The 25076-nt window shown below is 40.2% G+C and overlaps 1 protein-coding gene across 6 annotated transcripts in view; it reads right to left on the bottom strand.

Moving 5' to 3' along the window:
* Positions 1-25076, bottom strand: part of LOC134294703 (transforming acidic coiled-coil-containing protein 3-like) — a 755386-nt gene that overhangs the window by 4646 nt on the left and 725664 nt on the right. For 3 of the 6 annotated variants that reach the window (XM_062966299.1, XM_062966302.1, XM_062966300.1), the window contains exons 3-13: positions 15763-15925; positions 13052-13188; positions 9720-10493; positions 9246-9327; positions 8698-8857; positions 5279-5331; positions 4334-4464; positions 4133-4229; positions 3318-3488; positions 1515-1591; positions 926-969 (exon numbers count right to left, since the gene is read on the bottom strand). In XM_062966299.1, coding sequence (XP_062822369.1) covers positions 926-969; positions 1515-1591; positions 3318-3488; positions 4133-4229; positions 4334-4464; positions 5279-5331; positions 8698-8857; positions 9246-9327; positions 9720-10493; positions 13052-13188; positions 15763-15925 — 1889 coding nt within the window. Of the gene's footprint in view, positions 1-925; positions 970-1514; positions 1592-3317; positions 3489-4132; positions 4230-4333; positions 4465-5278; positions 5332-8697; positions 8858-9245; positions 9328-9719; positions 10494-13051; positions 13189-15762; positions 15926-16322; positions 17009-25076 lie in introns of those variants that run through there. The other 3 variants (XM_062966301.1, XM_062966303.1, XM_062966304.1) reach the window with 3 other exon arrangements.

Here is a 25076-nt window from a genome sequence, read left to right as displayed (position 1 = left end):
TAATGTGTGGGCTTCCCACACTTCCCTTTCCCTCAGTTTTAGGGCTGCTGCCGTTCCCCTTTAATTGGGAAAGCTATCCTTTTGTCACTGCTGCTGAGATCACTTTATCCAAGCTAGGGGCAGACTCAGCTTGCCTCCATCTCATTTGCTGGTGATGAATGTCCATGTGGCATGCAGGTCCAAACATGCAGGCCTGCCAGGTCCTTTCTTGGCCTGCACTGTTGCAGAGCAAGGCCGCCAGCAAATGTGATGGAGAGAAACCCCAGCAAGCCCCAGCCCAACATCAAGGATCCCACCATGAGTCTGTCCCTAGCTCCTATGAAGCGACTTCAGCAGCAGTGACGAAAGTTAGATTTCCCAATTAAAGGGGAAATGGCAGCAGCTCTAAAACTGAGGGGAAAGGAAGTGTGGGAAGCCCACCCATTGCTGCCAATGGGATGAAAATATTCTTTTTTTTTTTTTTTTGGATGTGGGACCAAAAAGCTCATTTGGAAAGTAAGCGCTCCTTACTCGGGACTTAGCTGCAGGCCCTGGCCTTTGCCGCTTTGGGCCTACACACCACATGCAAACTCTCTAAGAAAAATGTACGTGTGGTGTGTATGTCCAAAGTGTGCCAGCCTGTAGTCGAGCACGGAAAGAGAATGGCAGATCTAGGAATGTTAGAACATCCACTCAGCAACTGCCAAGGTATTCCACTGATAAGCTTGCCATGGTACTGGGGATATCAAGTTGAAGAAGAATTCTGCATGCCGATTTAAAAATGCATCTATACAAAATAATTTGTCTGATGTTATTTTTAACTTTCATTACAACAAAACTGTTTTTATGTACTTTTCAGAAATATATACATTTTGTTTCTAGATAGACACATTTTTTGTGCAACCCAAACAGCAAAGCATTGAAAAAATGTTTTATATCTGCTTACCCATCACTTGTGTAATGGTGCCTTCAAATTCTGCAACAATTGTTCTAAAGGAAATACAAGCATCTTATTTTCAAATACAGAACCAGAAAATTAATATGATTCCACAACAATGAAACAATATTGGTCCTTCCATTAATAACTCCACAGTAAGAAACATACACACACACACACCTCTTAAAAAGGAAGCATAGGTTTACTTTTCTTAAAGTTTCTGGAGGCAGGATTAAGTGAATTTCTCAACATTACCAATATGGGGAGAATACCCATTCTCAGTTTAGAGACTGCCTGGAAAGAGACCCCTGCCCCCCAAAACGCACCTCATCTATGCAGTACAATTACTTAGAGAGGATGGTGGCAGCAGGTAATTGAACTCTCTGGAATTTGACAGTGATATAACCCTGGATAAGCGATCCTAAACAATTAAGCAGAGGATCAAAACTCTGGTTTTCCCCCCAGTACAGACTGTCCTTCTGAATATTGTACAGTAGCACAAATAACGTCCACCTGAATCCACAATATGAAAGATATCTATGTAATTGGAGAAGGCAACATGCACAGAAAATGCCCATTATTAACTAGATGTACATACCCCATTTCTTTACTTTCAATATAAATTTTGTCATGCTTCATTTTCCACTCCAAAGCTTCTCTTTGCTTTTCTTGCACCTGAAACCATCATATCCCAAAATAATTAGCAAGAATTCATTTATCTTCAGACTTACAGTAAAATTAAAGAAACTTTGCCAGAAAGGTTATTGGAAAGAGATCAGACTTAAATACAACTTTAGAATTTGACTAACATTACTCAATATCTGATCTCATGCCCTCCCCCAACAAAGAAGGGGGATTGACAGGGTTGAAGGTCCTAGGATTAGGCAAGGGCTACATGGGGGTCCCTTGGAGACTTTTACGTCTTTCTCTGGGGATATTTGTCTCTCTTACTCTGGGTGCCGCTTGGAAACTTTTATGTCTTTTTATAGGGGTCCTTAGGAAACCCTTTTCTTTTTTTCTCTGGGGCCCCTTCATGGGATGCAGACTTGGCCCCACACTTCCATGGCATCTTTTCCATGACTTTAGAATTGGTGCTGCTATTTTCTAGATGTAAATGATCTTGAAAAGTGAAGAGGCCAAGAGTAAAGAATTTTCAGAAGGGGACAGAAAATTGAAAGGACCAAGTTGAGGGAAGGGGGGAAAGAAGAGACAGGAAAAGGCCACCTTGCCCGCCTGCGTGTGGAGAGGGGAGAAGTGGGGAAGGCTGTCAACAAGGATCAGAAGAGAGACATCTTGGCCTTGCCATTCACAGAGCTATTAGGTTGGAGAGCTTTTTCTTCACTTGATAACTGGAAATAGAATCTATAAACATGAAGTGATAATTATTTACTTAAGCAAGCTGATGTTATTGAAGGTATTGAAAAATATGAGTTGACAAAAGCTAGAAAATATATTTTGAGGTGATTTTTGATGCTATTGTAAGTTGCTCTGATATAAATCCTTATAATTTTTAATAAATATAAAATTACTTTGGTGTCATTATCTAAACTGACTTATTTTATCCTAAATCATGCTTCCCCAAACATTAGAGTAGTGGTTCTCAACATGGGAGCCCCAGATATTTTTGGCCTTCAACTCCCAGAAATCCTAACAGCCGGTAAACTGGCTGGGATTCCTGGAAGTTGTAGGCCCAAAACATCTGGGGAACCCAGGCTGAGAACCACTGCTTTAGAGGGAGCCCAGCCAAAAATCCTGGCCTGGGGGCCCACTTCAGGATGTGGGGGCCATGTCCGGTCAATTGTTCTTGTTAGGCCTTCTTCATTTTAAGACTAAAATTCTGAATACCCCTTTAAGACCAGACTTTATTATTGATCTTTATACTACTATCTTGGAGATTAATACTTGTGTAATCCTCAAGATTCCAAGCAGAGTATAGTTTACATTATTTCTTATGGCCATTTGTTTTGTTATTGGATATATCCCTGGGGGAGAAGGGCATTATATAAATTAAATAAATAAATAAAATAAAGTTGCTGTAACACTAGAGTAGGAGTCGTTAATGTACAAAGGTGGAAAGATGTTAATCAAAGAGTAGACTCATTTTGTTACAGTGATGTCTAAACTAAAACTTCAGATTTTTAAATGATCTAGACAGCTGCGAAAGGCTGTGTTTAAAACAATGATATTTGACTGGTTAAGGGAATGGCACCGGGCAAGTCAAAGATCTTGAGGGATAACAGCTCCAAAGGCTGACTTCCAGTAACAGCCTCTATTACTTGTATAGTTTTCTTTTAAATACAGTAGTTAAGTAATTTCTATATTAGCCATTAAAATGGAGGAGTGAATGGACAGAAAAGATTCAAAACAGTATCAAATCGAGTGTCCCTTCTCAAATTCTTACCTCTGAAGTAAGCTTTTTAACAACAATATCCGTCTCATGCTTAATCTTTTCTACAGCTGCATCCATGCCTTTCTGACTGTATTTCAGCACTTCAATGATGGCCTCAGTGGGCAGAGCACAAGGGAATACTGAAGGATTCTTTTCATCTAGGGTGGGTTGTAGAGTTTTGACCTGTGGCAAAAAATTTAATACGTATTTACATGCAATATTTGGTATCTTAGTTCTCTAATTGATACAGATCACAAGGTATAGCCGGATAGTGATTTCAGACTAAATCTATGATATCCAAACTTGTGGGTGGTTTCAGACTGAAACTGTTCTTCTGCTCTGAATAAAGGATACGTTGATAAGATCAAGGCTCCCGAGAGCTTAATTATTCAATTGGGAAACTATGATTTTCCATTACAGGTTGAGCATCTCTTTCAAAATCCAAACTTCTCCAAGATCCAAAATAGTTCACACGCATGCCTGAGACGGTGACATCTTTATTTCCTTATGGTTCAGTGTATACAAACCTTGTTTCATTGACAAAATTATTAAAAATATTGCATAAATTACCTTCACACTACGTGTATGTGCATATCAAACACAAATAAACCACAATTTTAGACTTGGTTTCCAAGATATTTCATATCTGCAAATAAAGGTATTCCAAATTTTGAAAAAATTTAAAACATTTCTTGTTCCAAACATTTTTGGATAACGGATACTCAGCCTATACTTTTCAACGTCATCAGTATGTCTATTCTCATTTTAAAATTCAGAAAAAACAGCAATTTGAGGAAGGTTGCTAGAGATATTTAACTAGCACTTACTGGATCTGGGGAAATTCCAAAAAGATCAAGCACCAACGGCTTTTCTTCATGTTCATCAGATGTTTTTACTTCATTCACTGTCATGGCTACTGAATTTCTGTTTTAAGACCAAAGATGGATGGTCTGGTTAGAAACTGCAAGGCATACTGAAACAATTCTATATAGGTTATAAATGGAAGAACACAGCAAAATTATACATACTCATTTTGAAGTAGTGCGACTCCTGTAGACTTTACTTCCTTAACATCATCAACATAATTTTTAGGGCTTTCACTCAGGAGAGGGTCAAACTTCAGGTAGAGAGATTCCTTTCTTAGAACAGACTCCTTGAACTACAAGAAATAGATTTGGAAATATATCAAAGTTCCCAGACAATCTTCCCTTAACATGGTGGCCTTGTTCACGTTTTGGCCACATCTGGAGCTATCTGACCAAGAGCAACACTTATGAAATTTAGATAATCTCCAAGTGAAGCACATTTCTTTGAATTATGAAATAATTGATTAGAGGAGGTCCTGTGTCCTAATGAGTGTCAATATAGCAAGGGCTGTACCTTAAAATCTTTAGGGTTCAGACTTTAAAGCAGGACTGTACTAAATGCTTTCAAATGTGAATAAATTGGAAGAAATGTGGTGTGGGGTGAAAAATATTTCAATCTTTTAATTTTCTACCAAAAAAAAAAGTTTTGAAAAGTTAAGCCAGGTTTTCTTTTTAGGTTAGTAGATGGTTTTCTGATTCTGAATCCCGTCATCAGGCAAATACACTTTTTAATTCTTATACTGTTTTGAAAACTCATAGTTCTTTCTGCAGATAGCCTTACATATGTGTTTTGAAAGATCTAGCCTCTAAAGGGTACATTTTTTCTGTGTAAAATAGGAAAATGAAAACTTTTGATCAAAATACAAGAACAGCTAAGTCAGCCAAAAAGTGGCATTACATAAAGATTAGCAGCATGAAAATTTAAAATATATATTATTCAACATGTCAAGCTAAAAAGAGCAGGATTCCTAAAATTAAAACACTAAACTAAACAATATTATCTAAATTCTGTGCAAAAGACTGCTTCTTTTAGGAGTGTGTGATAAAACAATAGGGAAAAGAAAGGAGACAAATGTAACATCCTACATTCATATATTGGTTACTTACCGAGGACATTCCAAACTGTTCCAGATAATCTACTTCTAGGTCCATTCCTAGAACTAAAAGGGGAAAAATACTGAATATGGGAACAAAATGATTTTATAGCAAACTAGTATTGAAATGACTATAAAAAGTAACTAGTTTGTCATTTCAAGAAAAGAAGAGGCATGCCTTCCTGCAATATTTGTGACTTACGTATACTGCGTGAAATAAAGAAGGCCTTCGATTCTTCCCATCCTTTTTTAAAACTGATTTAACTGGCAAGGATGTTAAAGCTTTAAATGAGAAGCAGTTTTGGAACACTGCTCTTATGGCATTGAAGGGTGGCCAATGAGGTACGTTTACTAGATCAAAGACAGGTAAAAGGTAACATACAATAAACAGGGGTCTCTATTACTTCAGTTAAAACCTATTAGAGTTCCTACTGCAGGCATGTGTGTGTCCAGCGCAAAAAACTGACAGCACTACAGATGCAACTCAGTAAGCAATAACAAAAGGAAAATAACATTGAGATTGTCTACATATGCTTAGGACTTTGGCTGGCTATTAGAAGACCACTAAATTGGAAGAGGTTAGAAATCAAGTTTGAAGCTACAAGAACACGTAGGATGAACATGACCTGAGGGGGCTTATCCATAAAAGGACACTGAACATGTGATATTGTCACTTTCTTAACAACCTTAAATTATTTGATTTGTAAATGAATTTAAATGGGAAAAGAGATATTCCACTTGAATGGTGAAATGGATGCCACAGGAACTGTCACTTTCCCTTCTTGTTTCTGCCTTGCTGTCATGTGCATCTTGCCTGGAAACGGTTTTGGGGGGGGGGGGGGGGAGATATGCCTCAAATATGGTGGACTCTGGATCTGCCTTGAGGCCACCCCACTTGATTAATATAATCACCATCCTCACCCCAAACTGGTTCCAGAAATGGCAATTTAATCACCTGCATAGTGAAACTGGTTTCTGCTCAATCAGTTCCAAACCAACCTGAATGGTTAATATAGATGAATCCTTGGTCTTGTCCAAAAAAGAAGATACTGCTCAGTGTGGAGGAAATGGAACAGATAACACGAGGGGAAATGTAACACAAAACAGGTGAAAGTGTTGTGCAGGAATACATGGGTACTCTACATAAATGCGAGTCTTCAGGACCAGATAAACTACATCAAAGATCTCAGAACACTGGCAACAATCTTTGTGAATCTTTGCTTGCCAGAAGAAGTCTTAGCAGACTGGAGAAGGGCAAAGGTTGCCCTTGTCTTCAAAAATGGGGGGAAAGAGGACTCAGAAAATTACTGACCAGTCAGCCAGACACTAATACCAAGAAAAATTATAGAGTAGTAATAATAATTTTCTTTCTTACCCACCTCTCCTCACGGCAAGTTACAGAATAATCAAACACATACACATTGTAAAAATACCACAAATACACATATTAAAGTGCATTTCTATAAAAGATACACATTAAAACATATTTCTATAAAATACATATTAAACTATACAAAGGTCATTAAACAGTCTGTAAGTACTTAGAAATGTCATGATCCCAAAAAGTGAACATGGGTTTCTTAAAAGCAAGTCATGTCAGATTAACCTTATGGCTTTTATATATATATAAAGTGAAGAGCCTGGCAGCCAAACAGAATTCTGTGAGTGTGGCATACCGTGATTTCAGTAAGGTCTTTGAGAAGAACCCCCATGATATTCTTGCAAACAGACTAGTAAAATGTGGGATTGACAATGCAACCATTAGGTGAACATGTAATTGTTGACTGATTCTATATTCTGCATGGCATAGGGCTGGATTGGATGGCCCAACCCAACTGATGCTCACCAATGCCTCCTCCTCATCCTGGACAGAAGTGGAGTATCACAGGGTTCTGTTCTGGATCCAGTGCTAATGAATGTATTGTTGGAAACAGCAACCTCCCAAGCCTGTCACTATTTGTTTATTGATAGCGCATATATATATATATATATATATATATATATATATGTGCTAACTAGTATTCTATGTATGTGCTGATTTGCCAGTTTGTATCTCTTTGGTGTAGGAGGAGTTATAGACATGTGATTTTACTGAGCATGTTCAGATTCAGGACTCCATTTTGGATGCAGTCTTCTTGCATTAGACCTCAGTGGAGGTATGTGTTTGGTCTTCAATGAAAGCAGGTGTACAGTATGTGTCCCGACCTCAGTGAAAGTGGATGCATGTTGCTGTTTAGAGACTTTAATGGATACAGTATGATTATGGACTTCAGTGAGTACAACTATACTAAAGACTATGGACTACCGATTAAGAATGATACCCTGTGTACTCAACACAAAGAGAAGCTATATCCTATCTTATTGAAGTGAACTTCAATAAGAAATATTCCTGTATAGCTAATTAATAAAAGACGTTTATGAGTAAAAATATATTTTTTCAAAGAAGACTTTGCTTTTATCTCTGAGTGCATATTTTAAACTAAGAGGCTTCACGGGAATGTGTATCTTTTGGACAATTACAACTGCAAAGAAACAACCATCTGCAGCTAACCAAATACATTTTGTAGTGGCATGTCTTTATCCTTCGCAGTTTAAAGACATGGTTCTTCAGTTTGACAGCTGAGTTACCTGTGTGCCACTACATTAATGTTTCTGAATATCACCTGTTCAAAGAGTTGACTTCTAACAAGGGCATGCTTTTCTTGACTAGTGGTTTTCAAAAGATGGTCTCCACATATTCATAGACATTCACATTTGCCAAAAGGATATGTGCCCATAGACTAGGTGCAGTTATTTTCCAATAGGTTATGCAATATGTTATGGAATTTCCAATAGGTTATGTGCAATACGTCTTTAACAATGATTGGATGAAGGTTTAGAGCAGTGGTTCTCAACCTGTGGGTCCCCAGATATATTGGCCTTCAACTTCCAGAAATCCTAACAGCTGGTAAACTGGCTGGGATTTCTGGGAGTTGTAGGCCAAAACACCTAGGACCCACAAGTTGAGAAACATTGGTTTAGCGAACATGCTTCCAATATTTGCAAATAACATAAAATTAAATGGGGTAACTATTACCCCAGATAACAGGATCAAAATTCAAAATGACCTTAAAAGACTGGAGAACTGGGTAAAAACTAGCAAAGTCAATTCCAACAAGGTTAAGTGTAAAGCACAATACCCTTAAAGGGTGGGGAACAGATATAGGATGGATGACACCTGTAGAATGGGAACTGCGATTCCCCTTTTCAGGCACCTGTGCCCATTTCTATATATTCTGGTCATAGACCGTAATAAATTGCTGATTCTGACACCTGTAGAGTATTAACAAGGGACATGATAGCCATGGTGTGAGGTGTACCAAAACAAAATACAAACATAGAATTTCACACTGTTATAAACACAAATAGGCATTTCAATTCTACTACACTTACCATCAGTGGGTGATCTGAACTCTTCATTGTCTATATCCAAAAAACTGCCATTATTCATTACTGTTTCTGCCTGATGTGGTTTCTGAGTTAGACCATTTGCAGCCTCATGTAATGAACTTTGTTGACGTAAAACCACAGCTGATGCAATACTTTGGTTCATCTAAGAAATGAAGAATAGATTAGAGAAACGCTCAGAAAAGAGATAACTATAGATTCCATGTGTTGTTTAACTTGCTTCCCTTCACCTGTATGTCATTTGGTTAAACTGTACTCTATTTTATTTTCTTAAAAGATCAGAGCATGTTGTTTGGGAAATTTTGCATCAGGAGTGGATAAAGTGTGTGTTTTGAAAGACAACCTGGGCTTCAAAGCTGCCAAGCTGTAGAGATGTCTCAATTTCTTACAGCAATAAAGATGAGGTTCCCAGGCATGATTCTTGAGATTTAAAGCCTCCAGTGCAGTTTTTAGCATATTCCCACACCCAAAACATGCTAGATCCTAAATATAGCAATAAAAAGGAATTAAAAAAACAAAACAAAAGACAATACCAATTCACTTGAAGGTTCAGTTTGAGTTTCTACTTTTGTTACATTCTGTTCTTCAGCTGCAATCTGCTCTTCAATCTCTTTCCTATAAAAATAAGAAGACTGTTATATCCACATGTTCTAAGGACATCTGATTCAATATACTTTTAAATTTGTTTTTGTACATGCAGGTTTTCTTTTGCCCTTTACCTGTGGACATTTAGATAAAAGAAGCTTCTTTTCACAAAAATTAAATACTAATCCCCAATTAAGCAATTAAGCCATCTATGTTTTAATATATCTCTGAAAAGAATACTGAGCAACTTGAAATTATTTATTTACAGATTTAGGTTATATGCTATTTTCTACTGCATATGTAATCTACTGTTACCAAATACTTAGATTTAGTCCAGGAACAAAAAATAGGTTACTTTTCATGAGCTTCTACTACATTTCTGAAGTCCAGAACTACTCTAAATGCACTTACAGAACACTTACTGTTTTTCAAATGTTGTTTCTACAGCCCTTGATTCCTCAGGGAAATTATGCTGCTCTGCTTCTTTGAACAGTCCACTGTCCTCTTGGGTATCACTCCTTTCAATGGTGAACACAGCACAGTCAGGTGAATTCTGTAATTTGGAACCGCCTCCAAATGGGTTGAAGTTAGGATCAAACTTCTCAAAATCAAAGCTATATGCTGCTTTGGGAACAGAATTCTCTTCTGTTCCAGTGCTTGTTTGACATTTACCCTTTTCTTTTCTTTTACAATAACTGAGACTTCCAAAGCTACCAGATTCTAGCACAGGCGATGAGATATTATTTTCTATAAGTGCCACTGAAAGTAGCTCAGTCTTGCAAGCATTGTTCAAATTTTGCTTTATAGCTTGATTGAGGCTTAATATTTGCTTTGAGGAATCACTATCTAGCAATGAAGTGGAGTTAAAAGAACTTGCTGGTTCATAGCTTGTTTCCTCAGACAGATTATTTTCAGTAGCAGATTCCAGATAAACTGAACAAAGTGAAAGAGAATTTCTATCCATTGCTTCTTTTCTTGTGCAAACTTGCAAAAGAGACACTGGTTGATTTTTAGGGGAATTCAGAAGGCCACTGGTGCTCTTGAACGGATCTGGATCATTCAACACAGACGATTCAGGAGTATGTGCTCTGTTTTTTTCTGGGATGACATCATTTGGAGAATCAAAGCTGAGCTTTCCTTCTGTCGCTATCTCCTCTTTTGCTAAATCAGTATCTGTTATTAGTAGTGGTTGATTCCTGTGGAAAGGCAGAATGTTATGATTGAGCCTCATGGCTCTGCTACTGGCAGGCGTGGACGTAAGACTCCTCGAGAGTCAGATACTCTCGAGGAGCGAGAAAGAAAGAGGCTGCGAGATATCTTTGCAGAACCATCTGACGAAGAGTCTTTTGAGGGGTTTACGGAGAGAATGGAGGAAGAGCTGGTTAGCTCAGAAGAGGATGAGATGGATTGGACTCGGGTAAGGGAGGAATTGGGTGCCACTGGCAATGATGGGATGGAAGATGATTGGGGACCTTCAGGACTAGACCCATGGACAAGCTGGAGGGATGGGACGGGATCCACAGCTGGGGATGCTGTGGGGCGTAGTCAGAGGTGTTCCAGTTCTGATGAGGAAAGTGATGAGGAAACGCCCGGGTTAAGGAGGACAGCTGATAGTGATGAGGACTTGTAACTGGCATAAAATGGGGCTTGGGAGCAATAGCAAATTGCGTTGGGCAAGGTAATTTGGACAAACGCTTGGGATCTGTGTGGGACGTTTTCCTGAAGACGGGTGTGTTTCGTGTGCTGATTACGTAAGTTGTTTTGGAATTTGGGTTCAGACGGCGGGAGGAATTGTGTGGGCTTTTGTTTGTGCAAACCTCTGCTTAATCTCAATAGCTTTGACCTTCCGTCGTCTTCTTGACGGACGCCATCTGCTACTCTGGATTTACGGACTGAACTGACTACAGGCTTGGATTCTCCTTCTGGACTTGGAAAACTGCAAACGTCTGCTTCTGCCTATCGACCTTCGGAAAGAACTGGGACTACTCTACTGCTTCAACCCTCGGCTGTTGTGTTTGTATTGGAAGTTTGCCTGCTGTGTGTAGGAGTGACTTCTAAGTTACTCAAAACATAGTACTGGCAGCAGAGAGGCATCTGCTGCCAATTAGTTACATTCTTTTGAACTCTTTGTTTCCCAGCTTCTGTTTTGTTTGTTCCCAAGCTGAAGCAAGCTGTTTTGATTTTACCCGGATTAAACTCCGGTTTAATCCGGTTTATCTTTTAAACGTTTTTCTTGCCCCTTTTTTTTGCTTTTTGAGGCTAATGTTGCCTGGCCCTTGTCTTTTACGGGCATTTTGAGTTCTGTAAATCCAATAAACTCTGTTATCTTTGATCTTGTGGCGTTCTGTCCTTGACACAGAACCATCACAAATTAGTTAATTTAGCCTTCTAAAGACAGTTAAAATAAAAAGTACACATTTGGCATTCAGATTTTTCTTTCAGAGGGGGCCATTGCTTATTAACCAAAAAAAGGATATTCACTGTCGGCTTCAGATACTATGTTGTCAGGTTTATGAAAGTCTTGCAGTGTCTAGACTTTAATTCTAGGAACACATGTTTTGAAGTAATCCAAGCTGAACTCAGTGGGGTTCACTTTCAAGTAAATGCACACTGGATCAGATTACATTGCTCACTTTATCAATTTAGACCATTTGCTTACTTCCCAATTACCAAAGCCCCTTGGGTATTTATCAGCAGAAATGAAAAACAATCAGCAAAATGTATATACATTAAATCAAACAACTAAAAGCAATAAAGTTCTTAATGATTCTGTAACATCTAAAAATAAAATTGACTTAATCCGGCACGAAAAATATCAGTCTAGTAATCATCAGAATACAACATACTTGTTTTCATAGATCCAAGAAAACTGATGCTTCAACAGGAATCTTCAGATAATCATAAAGTTGGAACAGACCACATGGGCCATCTAGTCCAATCACCTGCCATGCAGAAAAAACACCCCAAACAGATGGCCATCTAGACTCTGTTTAGAAGCCTCCAAAGAAGGAGCCTCCGCCATACTCTGAGGCAGAGGGTTCCATTGTTCAACAGCTCTTATGGTCAGGATATTCTTTAGGTGGAATCTTCTTTCCTGTCATTTGAATCCAGTACACTGAGCCCTAGTCTCCCCAGTGCAGCAGAAAACAAGCCTACTTCCTTCTCCCCTAAGACACTCTTTCACAAATTTATACATGGCTAACATATCCCCACTCAACCTTTTCCTCTGTAGGCTAAACATACCCAGCTCTTTAAGCTGCTCCTCATAGGGCATGGTTTCCAGACCTTTGATCATTTTAGTTGCCCTCCTCTGGACACTCAGCTCTCTAGAGTGGAGTCAATCACCTTGTAATTGCATCTGGAAAACAACTGTCAACTGCAACTGCAAAATTTAGTTCTTTCCATTAAAATCAAAGTAGCTGTGATATTAACACAACAATGCCTGTTTGTCTCCAAGCTGGCAAAAACATGTGGATGACTACGTTCTTGTTACATGAATGCAATTGTCCTTACTGCGTTTTAAATCAGGAGTAGTTACAGTTTCGCAATCATTCTCAGTGAAAAGAATTTTTTGGCAAATATCACTGCTTCTACTCATATGCTTGAAGTCCAGAAAAAAACAGCTTCCTAAAACCCATATTCTCTTCCAACAACCTGAAGACAGCTGTATGACAGCCCAACACTTCCTGGGATATCATTGACTATATTACAATCTATTTTGAATCTACCTACATAAAATCACAGTTTTACTCACTCAACACTGACTGGAGGCAAGAGAAGATCTTTTGGAATGCAGTCATCTACTAATGGAGAAGTTTCAGGTTTCTTCCTTACATCTGGACTCAGGAATTTGCGAGTCTGAGGATCCCGGATAGGAGTTTGAAAAGTTACCTTAGGAGAGAAAATTTATCAGAGATCTGCAGAGCCAAAATGCATACACACAACACATACCTAGACATTGATTGGGTACTTATGCCCTGCTTTCTACAGCTTAAAAAGGAGTCACTTGAAGCAATGTATGAAAAACAAACAAACATCAATATATATTAATAATTAAAAGCAGAAATAAAACCTACATAATTGAAGAATTGAATAATTATACAGTGTTTTACTCAGGAAAAGAAAATCTAAGACAAAATGTGGTGACATTCATAGAAAGATGAAGCCAATGTAGTTCAAGGATGTAATGCAGTTTGACTTAATCATATTAATGACTTTAGGGAAAACACATCGAGATAACTATAATTCAACTTTATGATCTAAACACAGTGGCAAAAGAAGAATCTGAAAGATTTTATGCTGGAGTAAGGTGGGAAACTGAATATACATAAAAGAAGATGTTAATCAGTGATGATTAGAATGCAAAAATAGGAAATAGAGCAGAATGAAAGATTACAGAAAATGTCGGTCTAGAATTAAGAAATGAAACAGGAGAATGACTGATTGAATTTTGTGAAGCCAATAGTGTGTTCTTTGCAAACACATTCTTCAAGCAACCCAAACAACAGCTGTATGCCTAGACATCATCTCATGGCCAATATAAAAATCAAATAGACTTCGTAATTAGAAACAGAAGATTGAGAAGTTCTATTCTCTATGTGAAGTCAAGGCCAGGAGGAAATTGTGCTGAAATACAACCTGAAGAATATCCCTGTAGAATTTCAAGATGTGAAAAATGGATTTGTTATTATAAAAACTAAGTGAACGGGAACTAGAATTCTGAACTGAAGTCAGAAACACTGTCAGGGAGGAATGCAAAAAGACACTATCTGTAGCCCAAAAGAAAGAAAAGCCTCAATGGATGAGTGATGAAATTCTTTAAGCAGTTAAAGACAGACAAGAAGCACGAATTCAATTATTTCTCTGCCTGAATGAGAACTAATTAATGCAAAGAAATAAAAGTGATGACAAAAAGGAAGACTTATTCTCAAAGATCTAAAAAACAAAAAAACAAATGGAATTTTAAATCATGAGTGGAAATGCTCTACAACTAGCAGAAGAACACATTATGTTGATAAATAAAAATAAAAATATGATGGAAACAATACATTGAAGAATTCTATGAAAGAGACCACTTTGTTTCAGGAAAAACCTTATAAAGATGAACATACATCAGAAAGTGATGTGGAAGCTGCATTCAGACCACTTAGAAGAAATAAATCACCAGAAGCAGATCGCTTACCAATAGAGCTGCTTCAGACTACAAATGCTGAATCTGTTCTAATTCTAACTAAAATCTGTCAATACAGAAAACAAAAAAATCCCATAAATTGGAAACACTCGGTATATATTCCCATCCCCATGAAAGGATTATTATTATTATTCATTTATTTTATCCCACTTTTCTCTCATGGGTGGGATTCCAAGTGGTGTACAATGATTAAATTACATAACATAAAAATACAACAAAACAAAAACATCATATAGGCAAACTAAACAGAAATACACACTACATAAGCCAAAAATTTGACAAATTCATAAATTAAAACATTATACCATTAAAACCATTCAAAATTCCATGTGTCACAAGATTTGGTTTCCTTGATGTGTAATTTATAAGCAAACAATGTCATTGAATTTCTAATTTCTATAAATGGCTGTGAAAGCTGGACAATGAAGCCCCATGTTTGAAACGTGGGGCTGGAGAAGAATTCTACAGATAATGTGGACTACTGAAAAGACCACTCAGTGGGTACTGGAGCAAATCATGCCTTAACTTTCCCTAGAATACTGCTTTACTTTGGCCATATAATAAAAATGACTCAATGGAAAAGACAATAATGCCTGATAAGGTAGTAGGAAGGGTGAGATACAGATACAGCATTACAGATAGATACAGTCAACCACAGATGCTGCAAAATATGAGGCAGGACTGCTGCTGATAGAATACTAGAAAGTCTCTCATTGATGGGTTTGCCATAAGTTGAATTCAACTTGACAGCTGTTAACAAGAAGCGGGAAGAATCAAAATTAAAACTAATAAATCACTGATGTAAAGAAAAGACACACGGTATAAGCGCCTGTCAGAACATTAAAGACATAGGAGTTAGATACCTTCCAGGGTATTCTGTATTTTAGCTGTCACATATCTCCTTTCCACCTGAACATCAGGAAGAATCTCCTTTCCACCTGAACATCAGGAAGAACTTCCTCACTGTGAGAGCTGTTCGACAGTGGAACTCTCTCCCCGGGGCCGTGGTGGAGGCTCCTTCCTTGGAGGCTTTTAAGCAGAGGCTGGATGGCCATCTGTCGGGGGTGCTTTGAATGCGATTTCCTGCTTCTTAGCAGGGGGTTGGACTAGATGGCCCATGTGGTCTCTTCCAACTCTACTATTCTATGATTCTATGATTCTAGAAGCCTCCTCTCATCCCCACCACTGAAACATTGTTAAATATTTTGATACTAAATACTTACAGATACTAAAACTGTTGGTCTAGAAAAGAGTGATATTAAATATTATCATACCTTCATAAACTTCTTTATTTTTTTTGGTGGAACATTTTCTTTCTGTGATGGACGAAGAATGGAAGGCCTGCCTGTGAGCTCTGGAGATGTGACGAGTATGGCACAGTTTTCAGCACCTATGTCATCACTAATATTTTCTCCCTTCAAGATTTGCAGACTCATTCTATAAATGGGAAAATAAAACAAACATTTATGTAACAGTGTTGCTTTTGGAGTGTATGCATAAGGAGATCTTGTGCTTAGTATGTCGCTTTTTCCCCAAGACCGGGACTCAAAGTGGCTTCCAAACATGATTTTTAGAATAATTTCAGAATAAATTGAAAATATATAATGTTAAAAAGAGAAGCAAAATGTACTCAATAAAAATGCTCCTTGCTTTATACATTGAACGCTTATTTAAATAAAAATGTCTTTGTCTACAAAATGCAAAGAAAGAAGGGCCTCGCATTCTATTGAAGGGCATTCTTGAGGGTGAGAGAAGCTGCTGAGACGTCTATCTCTTTGCTATGTTCTCTCCAAGCAAGCCTGTAAAGGTAGTGGGGAAGAGAGAAAGTCTTCACCTGAAGATCCTAAGTGTCCTGGCAGGTATAGATAAGGAGACAGGGTCTTTCAGATAGTCTGGAGAGTCATATGGCCTATGTCCATCCTGGCATTTTTCACTTCTTCTCATCATCCCCAACCATTGGTGACAATATTAGAGGTTACAGTCCACTTGGTGCCTCAGGGTCCTACTTCTGCTTTTAAAGCAAATGGATACTTGTAACAGGTTTCTAAAACGTGGAGTTATCATTTAATTTTAAAAGTTTTGTTCAGGTTCTTTCCTATGAATAGGTTGCTGTTTTACATTTTTCTTGGACTCATGGGGAACTCCTGGTCTGTAAACCACCAGTTCCTTTCAAAAGTCCGCACACAAAACTCCACATCTTTTTTCAGGGAATAGTATATCTCTCTGATTGCAAAAAGCAGCACATCATTCTGTTTTCAGGAGTCTAGGACTTGGGATGCTCCTGGAAACACAATGGAGGGGAATTGCTACAGTAGAGTCTCGCTTATCCAACGTTCTGTATTATCTAATGAAGTCTGCCTCCCACCCGGATCCACAGCTGTTTCTCTATACAGCTACGCACAGCGTGTCAACATGCCCAACAACAACACAAGTGCAGCCACACTCCCAAACAAGTGGCAGACTTGTTGTAAAACATGATATTTTGGTGCTTAATTTGTAAAATCATAAAGTAATTTGACGTTTAATAGGCTTTTCCTTAATCCCTCCTTATTATCCAACATTTTTGCTTATCCAATGTTCTCCTGGCCCATTTATGTTGGATAAGTGAGACTCTACTGTACTTGTTATCTTACTGAGCTGGCAGCTAAGAACTGACTCCCCCCAATTTTGCTTCTTTGGCAAGCAATAAAACAAAGAAGCTAGTAGCAACACTAGATATCTTTTTCCCAGAGGTAAGCACTAAGTGGCGAACCTCAGAAAGCCTTCTGATGGTTTTGCTATAAAGGTTGCTTGAAATAAGAAAACCATTGTGGAAGCCCTGCCATCGGAAGGAAAAATACTAGGATTGACAGTAACAAGAAGTAGCTTTTCCAAAACAGTAATTCATAGTGCATTTTGAATTCAGGGTGGGCAACAGTGAACATGGTTACATTTGGCCTGCGTGGGCTGAAAATGCAACCTTGAAATGAAGTGAAATTATTTTTAAATCTCCCAATTTCTACTAGGTTTTAGGTGTCAGAAAGTGTTGTTCTGAAGGAACTGCTCCCAGGAACATATGGGGCCATTATAAAATTTGGGGATCCGCAGTCTGAGAATCAGGTCCAAAAAGAGGGATTAGGGCTCTTAGAGAGGACAGAGCTTAATTTGATTCAGACAGCCATTTTCTTTTGCATTTGAATCTTGTTCAGTTTAGCTTCTACTGATGTCATAAAGGCCATATTACTGAATATCAAAACTGTCGGGGTTCTTTCTATTTCTGTATTCCAGCAACAAGGATTATGTATGTTTTGCTAAGCACAGAAATAGGAATATAGTTTCAGAAAGGGAGGATTTTAATTGTTTTAGGTTGCATAGAACTTTTGGAATGACAAAGATAAACAATCACAATATCTGGTGGATCTTAATTTGAATGCCTGAAACCTCTTGGCTACATACTGTGTTAAGACTAAAATTATTACAATTTCAAATCTTCATCAGCTAGATTTTCCATTCACAAATCTACTTTTTAAAGAAATCTTGTTTGAAGAGTCCAGCTAAACTTTCATGAAGAGTCTAGCACACTATCATGATTATTTTTATGTGTATGGAATCTGAGACTTCTAAATGAGAAACATGTACTTTGTCACCAAGATGTATGGGCCTAAAATCTAAGTGACGGTGCAATTTCAACTTTGGATATTGGGTACATAAAGAAAATGACACCAATTAAATACAGTGTTTGATCGACTTAGAATATTTAATATAAAAACATCCTCTGCATTCTTTATTTTATTGCTTAGAAGATCCAGGGAGCTAGCAGTCATGATGAAATTCTATACAAAGTAGCAATTGCTTTTACTTGTGATAACTGTGTTCCCAGAAGATAAGGGATTTTTTTATCATGTCAGAAGCGAATTGAGTCAAGTCGCTTCTGGTGTGAGAGAATTGGCCGTCTACAGAGACAATGACCAGGGGATGCCCAGATGTGTTACCACCCTGCTGGGAGGCTTCTCTCATGTCCCCAAGATAAGGGACAAAACTCTTGCAGACCAGTTTTGCTCCTCCAACTAAGTCCAGAAAAAGAATGATTTTACAGTGTCTCCATGTTAAGAAACAAGCCCTAGAAGACCAGTCAGCAATACAGCCAAAAAGACAAATGCCCCAGAAAAAGGAAAAATTATAACACAATAAAAGAAAATATACACTACATTAAACAAGATCAAAAGAACAATAAAACCATGGGCGGGCCACATGAACACTAGATTAAAACTCGAGGTGAGAAAGGAAGTAGGAGTAAAAACCACAGAGGACAGAGTCATAAAGTGGCGGTGCGATATGGAGGACAAATATTGAAGGAGAGCAGCAAAAGGGATGTATGTAGTGATTACTCTCCAAAGGCACAACGGAAGAGCCATGTTTTCAGGTCTTTCTTAGAGGCTGCTAGTGTGGGGGCTTGCCTAATCTCACCGGGCAATGAGTTACACAATCGGGGGGCCACAGCAGGGGGGGGGGTGATTGACCTGGGAATCTGGGAGTTGTAGTTCACCTTTATCCAGCAGAGAAGGCCCTCTCCCTTGTTCCCACAAGGCAGGCCTGAGATATTGGCAGTGGTGACAGGAGAGCCTCCCCCTGACGATCGAAGGGATCGGGCAGGTTTATGATAGGAGATATGGTCACGAAGGTAGGTGGGTCCCAAACCGTTTAGGGCAGGGGTCCCCAAACTAAGGCCCGGGGGCCGGATGCGGCCCATCGAAGCCATTTATCCGGCCCCTACGGCACAAGGGCAGAAGGGGGTTGGGCTAAATGACCCAAGAGGTCTCTTCTTCTCTTACAACCTATTATTATTATTATTATTATTAGAAACACAACAAGATGAGTCCACAGCAGACACTCTGCTGGCTGTTGAATTGGATCACACGGCGGACACTTCCCAAGTGTCTAGGACTGTGTGATGTATCGGCGAATAATGCGCGCAGATCCCAGTAAGGTGTCCTTCTGCAGCTGGCAGATGGTAATTTTGTCAGCGCCGATTGTGTTTAAGTGCAGGCCAAGGCATTTAGGCACTGCACCCAGTGTGCCGATCACCACTGGGACCACCTTGACTGGCTTGTGCCAGAGTCTTTGTAATTCGATCTTTAAATCCTCATATCATGTCAGCTTTTCCAGTTGTTTCTCCTTAATCCTGCTGTCACCTGGGATTGCAACATCGACAATCTATACTTTGTTTTTTAACACGACTGTGAGGTCAGGAGTATTGTGTTCCAAAACCCTGCATTATTATTATTATTATTATTATTAACATTGAGGCTGGGTGACCATCTGTCAGGGATGCTTTGCTTGTGCTTTTGGTGCACAGAGGCAGAAGGGGGTTGGACTCAATGGCCCAAAGGGTCTCTGCCAACCCTCTTTTTATTATTGTTGTTGTTGTTATTATTATTATTGCTCGGTGGCCAACCATAGTCCAGCCCTCCAACGATCCGAAGGATTGTGAACTGGCCCCCTGTTTAAAAAGTTTGGGGACCCCTGGTTTAGGGCTTTATAGGTGATGGTCTGCACCTTGAATTGGGACCGGAAAATAAACGGCAGCCAATGGAGCTCCTTGAACAAGGGAGTGGATCTCACCCTCAACACCTCTGAGGATGCCTGCCATAGATGTGGGCAAAATGTCAGGAGAATACTTCTGGAACATGGCCTTACTGCCCAGAAAACACACAACAGCCCTCTGATCCTGGCCATGAAAGCCGTCAACACCACTAGGTAAGTCAATGTTTGTTCCTGGGTTATAAATGTCATTTCCCAATTGGTTCTGTCATACAAACATGGAAAAATTTATTAAACTGCAAAAACTTTGTTTTTGCAGGACATCTGCAGCATATTTTGCTATAAGTTTTAATGAATATTTGATAGAATCTCAATGAATTCCAGGGCCGGTTTGACCTATGAGGCCCGTAAAGCCGTGGCCTCGGGCGCAGCCGCTAGGGGGCGCTGTCGACGCCGTGGGAGGCGGGGCCAGGGTTGGCCCCGCTTCCCGCGCTACACACCCTCGCCCGTTTGCTGTTATTGGAAACGGCCGGGGCCTGGGCGGGCGGTGAAGATCTCGAGGTGCCGCCGGGAGATGAAGCTGGAGTGGCCCATGCTCACGTCCACCGAGCCCTGCCAGGAGTTACGGCCGATGGTCACCGAGCGCTTCTTCATGAGGTATTCGAACTCGCGGCCTTCCAGCTGGGCCACTGCCGCCGCTGCTGCCGCCCCTGCCGCCATCTTGGCCGAGACAGGGCACGAGAGCCTGCCTGCCAGCCAGCCAGTCAGCGCGCGCACGCAGCCCCCCTCCTCCTCCTCCAAACCCGAGCGCGTGCGCGGCCCCTCTCCTCCTCCCCTCGCGCACCAGCCCCCGACACCGACAGGCACAGGCAGCGGCCGCCCTGCAGCCTATGCTCACGCAGATCCTCCCCCTTCACCCTCCGTTAGACGGGCGGCAGGCTCGGCCAACGAGAGCGCTGCACGCCTTTGGAGCTGCTCCCGGTTCGCCAATCACGAGCAGAGCCGGGACCAGCCAGGGAGAGGGGCGGGGGGGGGGGGGGTAGGAAGCAAGGTAGAGTACACTGCGCCAGAGGCAGCCAGGCAGCCTGGGCGGTGGAAAAACGTGGTCTGGCGTTCTGAAATTATTCGGAGAGGGTCCTGCTTGCCGAGAGTCCCAACTCGTTGGAAGTAGCCTTCAAGAAGAGTTGGAAGTACATGAGGCGAGGAAATTGTTTCCATGCTTGCGCACACATTTCTATATTTTATTATCACACAAGCATGTGGATACTGAGTTGCTGTGTTTTTTCCTGTCTGTATGACTATGTTCTTGAAGCATTCTCTCCTGACGTTTCGCCTGCATTTCTGGCAGACATCCTCAGAGTTTGTGAGGTCTGCTGGAAACTAGGCAAGTAGGTTTATATATATGTAGAATGTTCTGGGTGGGGGAATAAAGAGGTTTGTGCATAGTGATTCTATCCTCAGAAGTTGTGAGGTCAGGAGGAAATGTTTTCATGTTTCATGTTTTCCTCCTTTCTGCTGAAATTGTCCAAATGCTTGTGGATATCAATCGCTTCTCTGTGTAGACTGACACTGTGGTTGTTAAGAGTGGTCCAGCATTTCTGTGGGGAATTCCAGACTCAGAAACATTCAGGGCTAGCTAATACCTCCCAACAAAGGATTCCCATATGCAGGAAACAGCCAGGCATGAAGCTGCCAGGCTATTCAGTGCTAATCAAGGTTTATTTATTTATTTTGTGTCAAAAGAATTGCATGATAAATAAGTTTAAAAGTGATAAAATAAAGGAATCACAAACTAATCAAGGTGGCCAATTGCAACATTCACACTTGCCACAGGCAGACAAGAGTTTTCTCCCACCCTGGATATTATTATATAAACCCACTTGCCTAGTTTCTAACAGACCTCACAACCTCTGAGGATGCTTGCCATAGATGTGGGTGAAACGTCAGGAGAGAATGCTTCTGGAAGATGGCCATACAGCCCGGAAAACTCACAGCAACCCAGTGATTCCAGCCATTAAAGCCTTCAACAACAGCATGTAGACAGTTTCGACAGAAAGGAGGAAACCATGAAATTGAACAAAATCTGACTACCAGTATTTTTAAAAATAAAATCAGGCCAGTACATAAGGAACAACACTCTGAAAACAGAGAAATTCCAGACATGAATCAATCAGGGCCAGCTAACACCTCTCAACAAAGGATTTACCCTGGCAGGACACAGCCAGGCTTTGAAGCTGCAAGGCTACTCAATGCTAATCAAGGTGATCAATAGCAACATTCACACCTGCCTCAGACAGACAAGAGTTTTTTCTGCCACCCTGGACATTCCACAGCTATATAAACCCCACTTGCCTAGTTTCCAACAGACCTCACAGCCTCTGAGAATGCCTGACATTTATGTGGGTGAAACGTCAGGAGAGAATGCTTCTGGAACATGGCCATACAGCCAGGAAAACACACAGCAACCCAGTTATTCTGGCCATGAAAGCCTTTGACAACATACCTTTATTTCGTTTACAGTGAGGAAGCATCAGAAACAATTAAGGATTATTTGTGACTTAGAGTGCATCTTCTACACTGTAGAAGTAATACAGTTTGACACCGTTTTAACTACCATGGCTCAATGGTATAGAATCATGGGAGTTGTGATTTTACAAAGTAGCTTTCTCTGCAAAGAATGCTGGTTCCTTTTGTTGCCCAAACTACACTTCCCATAACATTGAGCTATGGCAGTTAAAGTACTGTAGTACCAGACCATTCATTCTGTGGTGTAGATCTTCCATAAGTCTACAAAGATGACTACAGTATTGTCACCCACATTTCCCAATGTACTGTAGCTCCCTGGCACAGCACCCACTTTGCATACGAAAAAGTTCCAGGTGCAAACATATCTTATGTTGCCAGAAGAGTGAATACCATCTTCTGAGTCTTCCCTGGCAAATTGAAAAACAGAGTCTTGTACAATATATCTGTGATTTATTTCAGACATGCTTGCTTAACACTTCTGTATACCCTTTTTCAGGTATAAACAGAATCCCAAAGCCATTTACAGAAATTTTAAGGATAGCATTTAAATTCAATCAGTAATGGAAAGGCTAGCAACAATAAAATGCAAATTCATATTGTAAGTACAATAATCATATGTACTAAAAGCATTCTTTATAGTGAGCAACTGTGGCCCTGTTTGTTGCGTTGTCTCCAAGCCATTTCCAACTTATGGCAAACCCTAAGGCCAATGTATCACTGAGGCTGAGAAAGTGTGACTCACCTAATGTCACCCAGTGGGCTTCCATGGATCAGCAGGAACTGAATCTGCTGTTCAGCAGGAACAACTCTAGAGTTGTTGTCCAGTGCACAAATCACTAAAGTACACTGGCTGTTGTGGCTCCCTTAATTGCTCAGTGTTGACTGTATTGTCCAGGACTGGTTTAGGAAATGGGCCAAAACATGTGGAGGGACACCAGAGCTCCTCATCTGAAGCCTAGGTAAATAGCAGGGGGGGAAATCAACTGGCTAATGTTCCAGAGACAAGGGGCCACAGTGGCTAAAACCCTGTCATCAGTCATGGCATACCTATCCAAATGCAGCAAAGGGATCTACAAAAAGACCTTTGATGTAGGTCCTAACAGTAAACAAATGTATGTGGTGGGTGGTCTGGTTTTGAAGTTATTTAAGGAAAATTGGCTTGCATCACCACTCCTATGGAGCCGCAGTGGCGCAATGGGTTAAATCCTTGTGCTGGCTGAACTGCTGACCTAAAGGGTTAGTTTCTATCTGTCAGCCCTAGCATGCAGGGACATAAGAGAAGCCTCCCAGCAGAATGGTATCACATCCAGGCGTCCCCTGGGCAATGCCCTTGCAGGCAGCCGATTCTCTCACACCAGAAGCAACTTGTAGTATGTTAGCTTCTGGCACAATAAAAAAAACACTATGGATTTCTGTCTATCCATAGATAGACATCTGTGGTGCAGTCTTATGTGTGTTTACTTCGCAATAAGTCCTATAGAATTACAGTATGTCTGCTCTCAAGTGTATATGCATAGACAGACGGTTTCAAGGTTTCAAAATACTGGGGCTGAATTGAGTGCTGGTACAACTTTTTCAAAACAGGTAGATTGTGTTTCTTTCATCAGATCCCAATAAGTAACCAAGTTTCTGGAATATGTAATACTGTATATATCTAAAATTCTATTAATATATATTACTAGCTTTGCCTGGCCACGCGTTGCTGTGCCTTATGGGAATCCTTTGTTGGCCAGGTGGAATAGCAGTGAATAGCCTTGCAGTCTCAAAGCCTGGCCATTTTCTGGAGTAGCTGGAGCTTTTTGTTGTATGAACGTAGAGGCATGGATGAGGGGTTGTGCTGCCAAGTTTAGTGTTTCTAGGATGTGTAGTTTTGTTGTTTTGTCCTAGGCCGAAATTTAATTACTCTTTTATATATATAGATGAAAGTGGAATTTTAATTATAATTAATAACACTTTTTATGTTTACATGTGACATTTGAATTTTAGGAAATATCTTTCCTGTTTGTGTATCGTAATACATAAATACTGTATCTTCCCTCTCATTAAATGCTTTACTTTCCTTAGAGAAATAGTAAACGAACTCACAATTTTCTTACAGTAGCGTGTATACATAGGAACAAAACGTCAAACATAAAACAACAATTATTATCATTATTGTTATTATTATGTTTCTTTGCTTTTAAGACATGCTTTCCTCCCATACAAACTAAAAATGGGGTGTGTCTAAAAATGGGGTGCCAGCTAGACCAGGGCGCACTGGGCGGGAGGCGGGGCACCGTCAGGGCGGTGCCCCGCCTCCCGCCCAGCGTGCCCTGGCCCCGCCTCCCACGCAGCTCAAACATATCTGCTTACAGGGTTGTTGTATGTCTTTCGGGCTGTGTGGCCATGTTCCAGAAGCATTCTCTATGGATGCCTGCCATAGATGTGGGCGAAACGTCAGGAGAGAATGCTTCTGGAACATGGCCACACAGCCCGAAAGACATACAACAACCCTGTGATCCCGGCCATGAAAGCCTTCGACAACACATATCTGCTTACCTTT

The sequence above is a fragment of the Anolis carolinensis genome, unplaced genomic scaffold (genome assembly GCF_035594765.1).
Source record: "Anolis carolinensis isolate JA03-04 unplaced genomic scaffold, rAnoCar3.1.pri scaffold_19, whole genome shotgun sequence".
Classification (NCBI taxonomy): domain Eukaryota; kingdom Metazoa; phylum Chordata; class Lepidosauria; order Squamata; family Dactyloidae; genus Anolis; species Anolis carolinensis.
The sequence above is the reverse complement of the archived record's forward strand: the minus strand, read 5'-3'. Positions and strand labels throughout refer to the sequence as shown.